The sequence below is a fragment of the Meles meles genome, chromosome 13 (assembly GCF_922984935.1).
Source record: "Meles meles chromosome 13, mMelMel3.1 paternal haplotype, whole genome shotgun sequence".
NCBI classification, from domain to species: Eukaryota; Metazoa; Chordata; class Mammalia; order Carnivora; family Mustelidae; genus Meles; species Meles meles.
This window is the reverse complement of record NC_060078.1, coordinates 70,734,688-70,749,164: the sequence shown is the minus strand read 5'-3', so window position 1 is coordinate 70,749,164 and position 14,477 is coordinate 70,734,688. Positions and strand designations below refer to the sequence as shown.

At 48.3% G+C, this 14,477-nt stretch overlaps 1 protein-coding gene across 31 annotated transcripts in view; it reads right to left on the bottom strand.

The window, feature by feature from the left end:
• Nucleotides 1-14,477, bottom strand: part of TCF7L2 (transcription factor 7 like 2) — a 199,263-nt gene that overhangs the window by 24,408 nt on the left and 160,378 nt on the right. For all 31 annotated transcript variants that reach the window (XM_046027536.1, XM_046027527.1, XM_046027534.1 and 28 more), the window contains one exon: nucleotides 1,390-1,522. In XM_046027536.1, coding sequence (XP_045883492.1) covers nucleotides 1,390-1,522 — 133 coding nt within the window. The remainder of the gene's footprint in view (nucleotides 1-1,389; nucleotides 1,523-14,477) is intronic.

Sequence of the window (14,477 nt, the reverse complement as noted above, 5' to 3'; positions counted from 1 at the left end):
CAATTCTGACACAGAGGGACCGATCTGAAGCAGCTGAACTGAGAAGAAAATGAACACTACAGAATCAACGCGGTATTGGAGGTAATGAGCTGCGTGTCTGCGGATGAAAACTATTCCATTTTTTTTTTTTTTAATTCATTCAGGAAGCTTTTAATCTGTAAGTTAAGTCTCCCTGGGTGACATTTTCATGCAGACATGGCTTTCTCTCTATTACAAAAACCAAACAGATTAGCTGGTCTTGGACCCTACACCAAGCCATTTGCACACTTGAAAGAATGTTCGCAGAGGAAAAGTAAACAGTCTGCAGACGTTAATCATATGTTTTACGATAACCATTTAAAAGCTATTCCCTGTACTACCATTATTTAAATGAGACGTTGATGCTGCCATTCACTCGCAGAGCCTGAGGCCGGCTGGCGGCCTCCTCCAGCATCCAAGCACCAGGCTGGGTCCCCCACGAGCACAAAGGGGGCTCAGAGGCTGGTGAAAACCAGCTAATGTGTAGTTTCATTCAGAGGCAGCGAAGTCTGCATGAACAGGCAATCTACCTCAGCTCGACACCAAACAATCCCGTCTGACAAAGTGACATGGGATAGCCATTTAACATTCATCCTTCTAATGAACTAGCTGGTTGGAGAAACCCCGGGCAGTGTACCACCCGGCCTGGCCTGGCCTCGGCTCTTCTCCCATGACCATCCCTCTAGGAGCTGTGGCCCGTTGCTGGTTGTTACAGGAGGGTCTCAAGGAACCCTGCCTTCTCTTTCCCTCTTTGAGGAAAAAGCAGTTGATGAGCACATGGGATGGAAGGGAGGGTAAAGTGTAAAGGCTGAAGGGTGACGTGGCACCTTCCGCCTGAGACCCTACTGGTTGTTCCTTGATGAACTTGGTTTTCACATCTGTATAATGGGCTTGGTGATACAGCAGGAGAAGAGGAACCCAAATAAATCAGCAACAACGATGCGGGACCCAGTGACGTTGCACCATACCGCCATCAGCAAGTGACTGGAATCCCTCAGCTGCTAAACGAACCAGGGCATTGGGGGGCCATGCTGGTGGGGTTCCTCTATTCCCAAGCTGCTGAGAAGGAGACCACGAGATGCCTACTCCTCGTGGACGCCTACGAGAAGCTACTCCTGCGGGATTCACAGCCAGCCCTTCCAGTGGGTATGCGGAGCTCTAGAAAGATCGTTGGTGCTACACACGGGCTTCTTCTAAGGACGGGGGAAGCGACTCCCTCACCGGGCTCTGGCCTCCCCCAAAGAACTTTCTTCTCAACACCCAAGAGAGGAACGGGAGCCCCTCCACAGTGCCCACAGCCCGTCCCACATCCCAGCAGGTCAGGCGGCCACAGACCCAGCACACGCGCTTAGCACCGAACGCTCGGCCTACCTGTTTTGGGGTCAACGTCAGCGGGTAAGTGTGGAGGTGGGTTTCCCGGGGTGAAGTGCTCATTGCTGTACGTGATGAGCGGCGTGAGGGGGTGAACATGGTGAGGGTGCTGCACGACTGGCACTTTGTTCGACTGTGGGAGGGAAAGAAACGGAGAAGGACACCATCAGCCTGAGACTTCCCAACACAGGCCCCAGGTGCTCCTGGGGCCACGCCCTCCCGCCCAGATTCTGGACGATGCGCTCAATCCGCGCGCAGCCCTGGCCCTGATCCATGTATTAAAAATAACAGATATTTGTAAAGCCTGCTCTCTGGGTGGGCACGCTTCCGTTTTAACCTCCCTACGGAGCCTGGCTGTAAACAATGCCTCCTCCATCACCACCCCATCACAGACCCTGACTCTGCACTTTCCCAGCCGGCAGATAAATCGGACGTGGGGACTTCATTTACTGGGGGGTGTGGGGTGGTCTCTGACCCCAGAGCCCCAGCGGAGGGACGTTCAGGAGGCAAGCAGGCTTCCCAGGGAACAGGCTAGGAACACCTTCCCTTACAAGAAACCAGGCAGGGCCCAAGTCCCACCCACGCAGCCTCCCTACCCACCACCTCCCGCTCCTAAGGGCTCCCTGCCCTGGGAACCAGCCAGCCTGCTACAGTCCTTTACAGAGAGCGCGGATGAAAAGCTCCACTCCTGGTCTGGTTGGGAGTGTGAACTTTACCAGAAAGCCCTAGACGGACAGGCAAGCACCTGCATATTTTATGCAGATTACAGCAGCCCTGATTCATTAGGAATTTCATTAGCAAGTCATGGGGGAATGCTAATAAATTAACTGGATGATGATAAATTGGGCTAATAAAAGGGGTGCCGTTTAGAAACGGGCAGTTCTAGCAAACAAAGTACAAGCATTTTTATGTTCAGGAAGGGTGGATAGGTAGAAAGAGCAGGGGGAAAAAAAAGAAAAAAGCATTTTAAAGATTTTTTTAGTTGCCATGACCAGACCTTCCCAAATTCTTATCCTCTTCACCCCTGTTCCCGCTCTCAGCCTGCCCCACCCCCTCCACTATGCTGTGCTCTAACTTAGCCCAGCAAGACCACAAAGGAAAAATGAAGCTGAAACAAGCGAACTACTGGGCCATTTACTGAGAGTAATCCAATTGCAAAAAAAAACCCTATTCCCCATAGAGGATTTTCACTAAAATCCTACAACAGGGACATTTAACCAGATTAGGTACCAGCGAAGATAAAGAGGCCAGTATTAGATGATGAATGGATTAGAGTCAAGTTTCATTTCAGAACGTGTCTTCATTTCCTTTTATTACTTTTAGGAAGGCACAACTTGCATTAACATCAAGGAAAAGGAATTGCATTACAAGGAAAGAAGTGAGGTTTCAGTGCTGCCCACTAGTGCCTCTCGAGTTCAGGGACCACCGAGCACTTAGCTTGCTTTGCGTTTTTCATTTTGTCCTTTTTTTTTTTTTTTTTTTTTTTAATGAATAAGGAAGGGGTATAATACGCAAAGAGTATTTCTCACGCCAGTCAATTGTGGGGAAGGCATCTCTAAAAGGGGCTTCGAACTTTCATGAGCATGTTCGGAACGTAAAATATGGACTTCCTCCTCCATATGCTCCAGAAATGAGTACCGAGAAAGAAGTCAACACTTGCAACAGCCTGGTTTAACGATTCTCAGAAACAACTGGACGCTTCCAGAGGGGCAAGCTAGTGGCCCAAAGAGCCTTATGCTGTGAATTACCAGTTCGCAATCAAAGCACTGAATGCAAAGGCCCAAAGATGCAGAGGGAGCTTTGGTCACACGTCCCTAGCAGCCCTGAAGGTCTGGACAAGGCCAAAGCCAGCAGAGTGAAGGGCTACTGCCTCAAGGCCATGGCCAACTGAAAAGTAGCCAACAACTGAACTCTTAATGCACGCTGGGATGGAGAGGGGAAAGAGAAGGAAAGGGAGGGAGAGGAAGGGACAAAGCCCAGTCAGAGAAGCGAAGACCACCAGGAGGAAAGGAAAATGACTACTGCCAACTTCCAGACGTTTCTTTTGTTTGGTTGGAAAGATACACACCTGCTGAAATGGAAGAGGGCAGACCAGTTCCAGAGTAAGGGTGGAAAGACTATGCGAGGAGTAGGAAGAACCAGAGATAACCCCAAGCAGGGAAGACTGTCACTTAGAGGCTGAAGGGCTTCTGGGAGACGGGACCCCCAGAAACAATGGAAGGAAGCAAAAGGATGGGGATGGAAGGGCTGGCAGTGGGTAGTGGAGCCTATAATTCTCCGCTCCAGTTCAGTCAGGCCTCTCAGGATGCTTGTCTCTAGGAACTCTCTCAGCAGGAACCTGCTTCAGTGGGTCTGGGATCAGGACCCAGGCATCCTGAGTCAGCCTGTTGAGTTCCAGAGACGGTAGCTCTCTGTTCAGCCATGATGCATGACCCCAGACCGGAGGACCACATGGGCACAGACAAGTACAAAGGGTAAGGGCCCCGCGTCCTAACAAGAATCACAAATCCCAGAGTTCTCAAGAAAATCCATGGGAAGAGCTTAGCATTGAACCTACCACATGGTAAACACAGGACTGGTGGTTTATTATTCTTGGTATTTATTATTTTATCGTTAGGGAGAAGCTGCCTGATGGCGTAGTTCTGTCTATAGCCCAGACACACAAATTCCACGGCTGCCTTCCAAGCAGGACTAACAGGAAATGCGGGGAAAACCTTTCTCTACTTGTCTAGCAAAGGATGAAGATAGAATCTGCACAAGAGTGGTGCTCACCGGGGGTAGGATTTAAAAGTTAATTTTCCCTCTTCCTCTTAGAAACATGGATGAAGCTAGCTCTGACCAAAGTTGGACACCATCACCTTCATGTTGTTTTGCACAATATGGTTTTTCTTCCAGTCCAGTCAGACTCTCTAACACGGGAGGGGGTGGATTCAAGCTGCCCATGATCTTGTATGTTTTGATCATGACTGTGTGCCAGGCAGGTCCCTAGGAAACTACAGGTCTCACCAGGGTGACCAGTTCCCAAGCGAGCAAGGGGAAGGAATGCAGTCACCCCTGCAGAGTCCGGGGTGCAGTCACGATTCCCATATGGCCTGCCTGTCCCTGTGCTACTACTGGGCACATGGAAGGGTGTTCTTCGTGAAAATGCCCCATCTCTCCAGCCCAAGGACCCCACAGTCCTTTCTTTCTATGTCACATCATGTCCATGCTAGAGTCACGTATGTACCTTTCTTGATTCCACTGTAGCTAGGTTCCTTAAGGACAAAGACTGTGTCTTCTGGAACCTTCCATCCCCTGTCATGCCCAGCTTGTGTCAGTAGTGAGACTCAAGCTGCTGAAGAGCCACTGAATTGCAACTGTAGTCACGAGAGGAAGAGATGACACAGTCTCACAGATTCATTCACCAACATGGAGTTGCTCAGAATCATAGAACAAAGCTGGACAGACTTTCGGAAACCAGTGAGTCATATCTTTATCAGTACAGTACCTTAAAAATGGTTTACGAGCCCTCGGCATAGACACAGCGACCAAGACTGAGGGCTGTGATGCAAGGAAGACCCAGACTGAAATTTTACTTTACTCGTCTAGCTGTGCAACCCGTCTCAGGAGCTTCGTCCTGTCTCTGCAAACTCTAGATGCGACGGGGGTCAACCTCAGAGCATCGCTGTGACAATTAAGGCTCAAGCCTATAAAATGCTCAATAGTGGGCCTGGCACAGAGCCACACATGCAAAGAAGCTCGGAAAAATACTGTCCAAAGAGTACTAATGAGGAGTGCACAGTGGAGGTATGGTTGGCCACCCCCCGGTATGCTCTAATCAAAGTCCCAGAAGGGAAATGCATCCACAGACGGCCCTCCTTAATTCAAAGGCAAGACGTTTATTATGGGGAAGAGTGTGGGGCACTTTTTTGGCCACCCTTCCACAAGCACATGCTTCTCCTTAAAAGTGTGATATTTAATTGACAAATTTTTTCATCTCTTTTGAAAAAAAAAAAAAAAAAAAAAAAAAAAACCCCATCACTTTATCATGCTAACAAATACGAAAGCCCACAGAAGAGTTGAACAGCTAGAGATGACCAAGGGCCTTCCAGAATCAGGGTGAGGGCCTTGAAGCAAGAGTTCATATAAGTGAAACACCAACCAACCCAAATAGGAAATGTCCCTTAGACTTTCCCCTTCCCTACAATCAGTGCCCACTTCTTTAAGGGGGTCCTTAAGGATTGTGTCCAAAATTGTTACCACCCTAAGAAATTCAACAGTGAAAAGTATCATTCCTGGGGGAAAGACTCAGACAACCTTCCAGAAATGATCTAGGGAATCTAAATAAAAGTGGTAATTCATGCTGGTGGGATAAACAGCTGGAAATATGCCTCTCTCCCCGTTTTATCTTTTTATAGACAAAAGTCCACTATTTAAGGCAAACTACTGCAACATGGAACCAAGAACCTTTGAGGCAACCACCTTATCTAAATATTAAGTAGGTCCTCAAAACTGCCTAGAGCGTGCAACATCATTACCTCCAGTGACAGCTGACCAACATTCAAGGTCGGGGTGGTGGTGGTCGCCGAGAGTTGCATGGAGAGCCTAGTTACTCGTATCTAACCCTTTAGGAACAAGTTGAAAAGCAGGAATCTCCGAGCCACAAAAACAGTGAGAGTGACTAAAACATTCCGTGTAAGGTCCAGGAGTCACCCTACAGTTGCCCACACACACCCACGCCATCAGCACCAGGCACTCCCCCCGGGGACCCCCTAGAACTCTTCGTCTGATGAGCTGAGGGAGAACAGAACAGAGCACTGTCCAATGCTGTTCCTGAAGCTCTCCTGTCAACCCCAGCACAGCTCACCACCGCTACCTCTGAGTGCAGCCTTCCTGCACTGGCTTAGCGCGGCGCACGACATACTGTATTAAATCCTCACAACAGGGCACCTGGGTGGCTCAGTGGTTTAAGCCTCTGCCTTCGGCTCAGGTCATGATCTCAGGGTCCTGGGATCGAGTCCCGCATCGGGCTCTCTGCTTGGCAGGGAGCCTGCTTCCTCCTCTCTCTTTCTCTGCCTGCCTCTCTGCCTACTTGTGATCTCTCTCTGTCAAATAAATAAATAAAATCTAAAAAAAAAAAAAAAATCCTCACAACACACCTATGAAGTTGCTGGCATTTCTTATTAGTTCCACACAGCAGGTGCTACAGATCACAGGACTTGGGAAGGTGGTGTTTCCAGGTTTTCATGCTCACCTGCCCATGGTGTCTGCAGAGCCTGATGCTGGGATGGGGCTCTCTGCCATGCTGATGTAGTGAGCTGCACCCTCTGATTTTAGCCTGGGCCAACCTTCCCCACTGGACAGAGAGGCTTCAGGACTCACAAAGGAATCTGTTTGTCACACTCCCACCCACCAGTCCCTGGAACCTAGACCAGTTTTGGCAAACAGCACCCCCCTGCTGCCCCTCTAGACCCCAAGTTAGGAGTAGCTCAGGGCTCCTGCCTCATTGAGAACACCCCATGCCACAGGACACCAGGTATTTTTAGCAGGGATTTTATGTGATTTGGAGAGGTGGGGGATAAAGTCATTTTACTGGGATGTTTCTGCGCCTCAAACAGAGAAATGAGCAGTATCAGGGTCCAGCAGGGCTCTGGTGATAGAAACACAATGCATGCCGTCAATTCAGCTGACAAGAAACTAAAGAAAAAGTCAGCTCCAAAACCTTGAACCAATTAAATGAAGTAAACAGTGTCTATTTAAAGGGAAGAAAAATCCTCATCGGACCGTAAATCAGAGCTTTCTATTTTCTACCTGGAGAAACATCTTCTACGCAGAGCGAAGTCTTCCCCAGTTCTGGTCATTATGCTCTATGGGTTTTGAGCACTGAAGAGTTAAATGATTAAAAAAAAAAAGGGAGGGGGTCCTTTACCAGCTCTCAAAACGCACAAAGCCTTACCACCTAAAGTATTCATCCAACTACAGTGGGGGAGTTGGGAGGGGGTGCCCTGGTGGCTGACCTCTGACCCCTGGAGAACCCTTAAGCAACAGTGTTCTGCAGCTTGGCGGTGCCACCCTCAACGCCAAGTGTCCACAGCCCCATCCAAGCGTGGCTTGTGATTTGGAACCTGGCAAATGAAAGATTGATTCAGGCACTTCTAGATCTCCCTGCTACCCCTCCTCTCACCCCGACCCTCAACCTTCCGTAACTGTGGGGAACCCAAAGGGAATGAAAGCTTGCCATTCACCTCGCAACCTATTAATCAGCAGATGCTGAAAACAAATAGAGCCATTGCGGGGCTGGCCTCTCCGCCCGCCCTCCTCTTCAATACTCCCCTATTGCTCTCCTTTTCTGCAGAAGAAAAATGGGGCCAGAAAGTGCCTTGAGGAGCCCAGCACAATAAAACAAAAGCAGCACAGAGAAGCATTTGTCAGCCTTCTCCCCTCCCCAGGGAGGACACAGGAGGTCTTCCGTGGTCTTGGGCTCCCCAGCCCTCCTGGAGGCTGAGATCAGCCTCAGGAAGGGACACTGTTCATTCAGAGTTTACATTTAAAAATGGGTTTAGAGCTCCATGCATTCTGCTGGATGCCACTGACTATGGCTACGCCAAGGCCAATGGCGACCAGCGAAACGTGAATGATGCCGCACGTCACTGGAGGCACGGAGCGCCGCTGGAGAGGAGGGGGTGGCGATGGAGGAGGGGCCGCTCCTTACTCATCAACAACCCTCTGTGACTCAACTAGTCCGATTTTTTTAGGCAATGGGCCAGGGAGTGGTGGAATGGTCGGCAAAGGTAGCTTTCCTGCCTCGACAGCCCATTCCCCGGACGAGCACCTGCTGCAGCTGCCGGAATGACGTCAGGAGACGCACGTGGCAGCCTGGGTCTGGCCCACATGGGTGGGCCCACGCCGACTCACCCTACGAACATCCTGCGGTCACAGCCAAGCTCCTGCACACACACAGTGGAAGGGTGGCCAGACGGGCTCCTGCAAACACTTCCCTCTGCCCCTCTGCCCCTGGCTCTGGAAGCCCAGGCAGTGCGGTGCCCAGAGCCCACTGGTGGCGGAAGGCCGCTGCTCCCAACGGGCCGGCTCCCAGCCAAGGGCACACAGTTTCCCTGGACAAGACTTACATTAATGGCAAGAGCACCGCCACTGAAATTAACAAGGAAGAGAGAAGGCTTCACAGGGTTCGAGTTTTGCTGGGAGAAATGAGATGGTTAAGGAAAAGGAGGTGGGCCTGGGAGTCACAGAAAAGAAAGCCCCACCTTCCAACACCAGCACACAGCCTGCCTCACCGGCCCTGCTGCTGGGGATGCCCGGCCCACCCACAAGGCTGCCAAGTGACAGCTTCTGGAACCCGAGGGAGCTTGACACTCAGGGTGCTGCTTGCTTGTTTGGTAAACTCTCGATGGCCGCACCCCTCCCCCAACCCTAGAAACAAATCCATTTAGACAGCAAGAAGAAGACAGACTCTCCTTGCTTTCTCCAAAATTCTGCCGACTCATAGTTTCTCATATACTCACACAAGCACTGAAATTCTTCGTGCAGGGAAATGATTGAACAGGGCAGGCAGGGAGAGAATAAATGTGCACTCAATTTTCATCCAAATTCTCTCACACATATGCATATACATAGAACTAACTCAAACCATCCTAAGCCCTTGGTCTCCCCCCAAACACCCTCCCCGTCCCTCCCATAATATAACAACCCAGCTGGTAACACACCAAACAGATCGCCAAGCACTCAGGGTCTAGGGGGCCAAATTCTGCTCTTAATGACCTTTTCTTAATCCCCAAAAAGGAGTGGGGGGGGGAGTCTGGGAGTGGGGCTTGAGGTGTCAGGGTGGGGGTGTGGGCACACGGAGGGGAACATTTTAACCTGGAAAAGAAAGACGTGATCCAGCTGTTTGGCTCTGTGAGAGCCGCAGCCCAGGGCCGACCCAGCAAAGCTGTGCTTTCACAGGCTCTTGAACAATTACTTCCAGTTAAGTTCATTAAACATAATTTATTTCCACTCATTCTCATTTATTTCCCAATAAAAAGAAAGCATCCCATTGTGCTTCCCCCAACTAACCTTTAAAGCACTTGCAAGCTTAAGGCTTGGCCCACCCGGTCCAAGCTGGCCCCTGATCAGTGAATTCCCAGGGTTTTCTTCCTGCCTGTGTCCCTCCAGGAACATGCCACAGCATGGCGGAGGTCAGGGAGGGGGTGAAACAGGCACAACAGGGTCCTCTGACTGTCCTAATCCTCCACCAGGCCTCAGAGATGAAGAACGAACCACTTCACCCCTAAGTAATTTCTCGGTAGTTCGCAACCTCCACCCTCCCGCAAGGTGTTTCCTTACGACTTGGGTATATTAAATGATTAGTGCCAGCATAATCAATCTTGTTGAGTGTCCCACGTTTGCAGGGAATGTTTGGGAACTGGGTAAGAGGATACAGCTGTTTCTAGGAGAGCAGATTTTCAAAACAGAGCCAGGAATAAAACTAACCTATTCCAAATGAAGAAATCCACAAGCGCAAATTCAAAACAACTTAAAAAAATAATAATAATGACTTCCAGGCTACCCCTCCCCCAAAACCCCAAATCTAGGGATTCTGGAATATAATGGAAAGGAAATCACCAATTTTGATTTAGAGTAAATTTTAAGTACATAATGGTTATTACATCCTGGGGATTTCAAGAAAGTAGTGAACAAAACCTGATACCACCCTTCTAATTTATTTACAATGACCAGCTGTACAAAAATGTCTTTTGTTTTTCTAATATACCCTGTGCCTAACTTTCGAATCTAGACAGTATTGTATTTGAAATTCATGCCTGCTGCATGGAGTCTGGTAAGTGCTCTTTGAAACAGCTGTTTCCTTCAGAGAGCAGGTGAATTTCTCCCTAGAAAAGAACAGGTACACGGAGAGGAGGGATGAACGTCTTCCTGTGGCCCAATAGACACAAATGCCCCCAAACCTTGGATTCAGCAGGAATTCAGCAATGACAGATGCAAAGGTAGTGTGGCATTGCTCTGCTCTTTGTTGCCCTGCTAGTGTCCCAAACATGGGCATCCTTTAAAGGACATCCACAGTCTCCATAAATGAAACACGTGAAAAGGACACAACCCCCTATCAAAGCAAGTTCACAAGTTGGAAGTTTAATGTAACTAGGGAATGACCCAGGCAAAGTCCAATTAAAAAAAAAAAAATCTTAAAATGTGTGCAGAAGTATGTAATCTGGAGGGCATGGCATGAGATTTCATCACATTCCAAAATGTTGCAGAAGGAAAGAATTCCATTACATAGCTCAGCCGGGCCCCCCACCAACCCCAAACCACGAAAGGGAGGTTTCCCTAAGAATATAAGGCTGCGGGCTCTGTTGCTTCCAGAAAATGCCGACGCAGCAGCCTGTTGTGACAATACAAAGATCAAAATATCTGTATCATTGGAGTCGGGAATTCACCCTTTCAAACAACTCCCTTCTCATGAGACATCAAGAATGGAGGGTTAGCGGCCACCAAAGGAGTGGGACTGCTATTAAGTAACCCAAGTAATTTGAGTAAACAAAGCTCTGGAACCTTTCAGGAATCTGGGAAAGGGAGGACAGGCTGGGCTGGGAAATTTACGGCAACACATCTTAGACACTTGCTGTGCCAGCTTGCACTGTCTTTCCCCACGATTCTGGACAGTTCACACAATCGTAGTCTGAACTAGAAAAGTTGCACACAACCAGAAAGGAAAACCGAGCCATACGTCGGTCATTGCTTCATGCTCGACTAGAGAAGTACTGACCACTTTGTGTTTTAATAGGATGTATAGGATTTAATTCCCGATTTTGAAAACATAAGGACTCTTACAGTCTGTTGTAGATTTCATTTTTTCATCCCCCTCCCCAAAGTCAGATCTAAATGCTGATGGACCACGGCAAAGGCTTCTGTGTTTGGCCACACCACAACAAAAGATAGTAATGGAAGTAATCATAGGAATCGCCTCCAAATTCGCCACTGCCCTGACAGCTGTGGCAAGGGATCTGACCCTCTGGCTGAACAGTGTTAGAGTGTAACCTAAGCCCCAAACTGGAGTTGCAAAAGGACCCTCTTCCCGATCATTAACACCACAATGGGCTGTCATGGGTCTCTTGCTCAGGTTTCCGAGAAACGCGGTCTCTTGTTTTGTTTAAGTTTTTGAAAATGCAGATGCCTTAGGCAAGACGGTAGCCCTAAAAGGCCAGCATCTAAATTTGGAAATGGAAAATAAATACAACTAAAGACACAGCAACAGAAAGTTATCATTAAATACGAAACAAAGACAGACAGTTTCCACAAGCCCTGTTCCTAGCAGAGCCTAAATGCTCAGCCGTCTCGAACTCTGAGAGCAAGCTCCTCTCTGAGGCAACGTCATTCTCCCTTCCCTTCCTTCCAGCGGAGCCCGCCCTGGCGGGTGAAGAGGAAAAATTTATTTGGTTAAAGAAATCCTCGACCCCACCACCCTTTTCCGGATCCCCAGCTTCTTGCAACTTGGGGAGCCGGCTATGCAGGCTCTGCCTTGCTAGACAGCTTAAGGACTATGATGAAAGTCAAGCTTTCTCTCCTCTTCATCTTTATTTTTTTTTTAACCCTTTCTCCCCAACTCCCCAAAACACTGCTATGGAAAGTACATCGGGGAAGGGCACAGCTTGAGTTGACCATTTATTCTTGGTTTTGATTTTCCCCTTCCCAGGGTCTGAATTTAAAAAAAAAAAAAAAAAGGCACAGAGGTTTAATGGTCAAGACCATAAGCAAGGACACGAACACACACACACACACACACACACACACACACACACACCCCACTACTCACCCAGCAATTCAAATTGAGGTGCCAACCGCCCAACTGCTGGAAAAGAGAGAGCCCGGAGGCCACTGTGCCTCCCTTCCCACTCAAATCTTCCATCCCCACTAAAATTGCATCCCTAGGGTACATAATAGCTTTTCTCTTCTTTCTCTCCACCTCACAAAAAACTTTCTCTGTACCTTCAAGATGGGACTGGGCCAGCTTTTTTTCTCCTCCCTGGACTGCTTTTCTCACTTTTCTTCTTCCTCCCAGTTTCCCCTCCCTTTATGCTTTTCACTTAAAGAGCTGGAAAAAAGCATCTTAAAAGATAGAGAAGGATCCAAATTTCTGCCCTGGTTTACTCAAAACGCCCAGAGTTCTCACTCACAGTTACCCATCATTGTTTTGTTAATTTGTCCCCTTCCACACGCATCATCCCTCAAAAACCAAAACAGAAAAAAATTAATAAGCAAAGCAAAAATAAACCTAATAATCTAGTTCAACTGGTTGCAGACTGATTTTTTTTTTTTAATTCTTAATTAGAAAACAAAACCAAACCAAACCACCTCCTTCTAGTTTCTAATCTTCAGCACTACAAAATCCGTGAAGGAAGGGGGAAGGCCCATGTTCCCCAGCCAGCTGAGGGCACCTAAGCAAAGTCCCCCTCCCTCACCCGTTACCTTGGGCAGCAGGGACAGCGCTACCGCTAAGAGTAGCTAAGAAATTACGGTCAGCCATGAGGGAAAATGATCAACCGAGTGCAGTAGGCAGGCACTTTATCTGCAAGATTGTCAAATCCCTCAAAACAAATTTCTTCGAGAGAGGGCTGCATTGCGAGAGGAGAAGGGAGGGGGAAAGTATATTTTCTTGTCACGGTGACACGGGAGTGACACTTGGTAGGGCCTTGTCTGCCAAACACGCACACACGCCCTCTTTTCCTTCTAGAGTAAGACTGTGCTGGAAAAATTTTCAACTGACCTCTCTGGGAGCAGAAGAACGTAAGCTTCCTGTGTTTCCTGGCATTCTAGCAGCCATACCGCTAACTTGCTTTTTGACTGTTGAGTTTTGTGAGCTTTCCCCAGAATGAGAGAGACAGAGAGACAGACAGAGATGGACAGAGAGAAAAGAGAAGGCAAAGGAATGCAAAAGGCTAGCCCTAAATCCCACAAGCCCGACTTACTTTTCCTGGGGCTCTCATAGGATCCAGGGCCGGGTACATTGGTGTGGGTTTAATTTAATTGGAGTTGAGAGACTCAGACATCACAGGCCTGAAATCGTCCTCTTTTACGTGAAGGAGGGGAGTGAGGGAGGGTGGCTGCTCCAGGAGGGGTTACAGATAGAAGAAACTTGCAGAGGACCAAAAGAGCCTTTCCGGTCCTCTCCCACCCCAAGTGTTAAATAATTTCACCCTGTTCAAAAGCAAACACACAACTCCGATTTGCATGCAGGTAAGAAAACGCCCCTGTTGCCACATGGGATCCTGGATCTGTCTTGCTTGAAGCAAGACCAGTGGCAAAGATTTGGTTTCTTCTGGCGGCAGGACACCTAACATTGAGGAGATGTTTTTAATTTACTGACCCGACTGCCCAGCTGTTTACAGGACTCTTTTCATGAGGCTGGTCTTTAATACACCAGAGGAGTTAATAACCCTCATTCCTCTCTCCCCTACTTCCCTCCCCCACCCCCCGCAAAAAAAAAAAACAAAAAACAAAAAACAAAAACAAAGCCTAGAAGGGCTTAAACATAACAAAAAAGTGAGAATTCTTAATTTTCTTCTTTTCTTCTTTTTTAAAATACTGCTCTGTGGCCCCTCTTTCTAGACTTATCCGGCCTTCCCGTGTAAGTGTCGGGCAGCAATCTTTAAGGTCCTTAGTACCAAAACAAAACCCTGCCATTTCCCTTTACATGGTGGTAACAAAAGCAATGAGCTTCCAGTTTGACAAGTAAAAAGCCCCAACCACACAGTTCCTAATTGCCTCCCCTCCCTCTATTCAGGGGACCGCCACACTGGGCAGCTGCCTTTGTCATACTTGCAATTTCTTAAGTAAACTGCGAGTTTCCCTCCCCGCTGATGGACAGCTCCCAATCATTCAGCAACAACAACTTATAAAGTGCAGCAAACAGGATGGGCAACTTTGAGTCGGTATTTTCTGGCTTTCTCAAAAGACAAGGAAAATGGAAACAGCAAGATGAGCCAACACATTCCAGACAGACCTCCTCCTCCTCCTCCTCCTCCTTAAAAAGAACAGGGAAATCTGGTGAATTTCTTCAAACTCACTCCTCCTAAGAAACTGCTTCCGGATATCTGCTG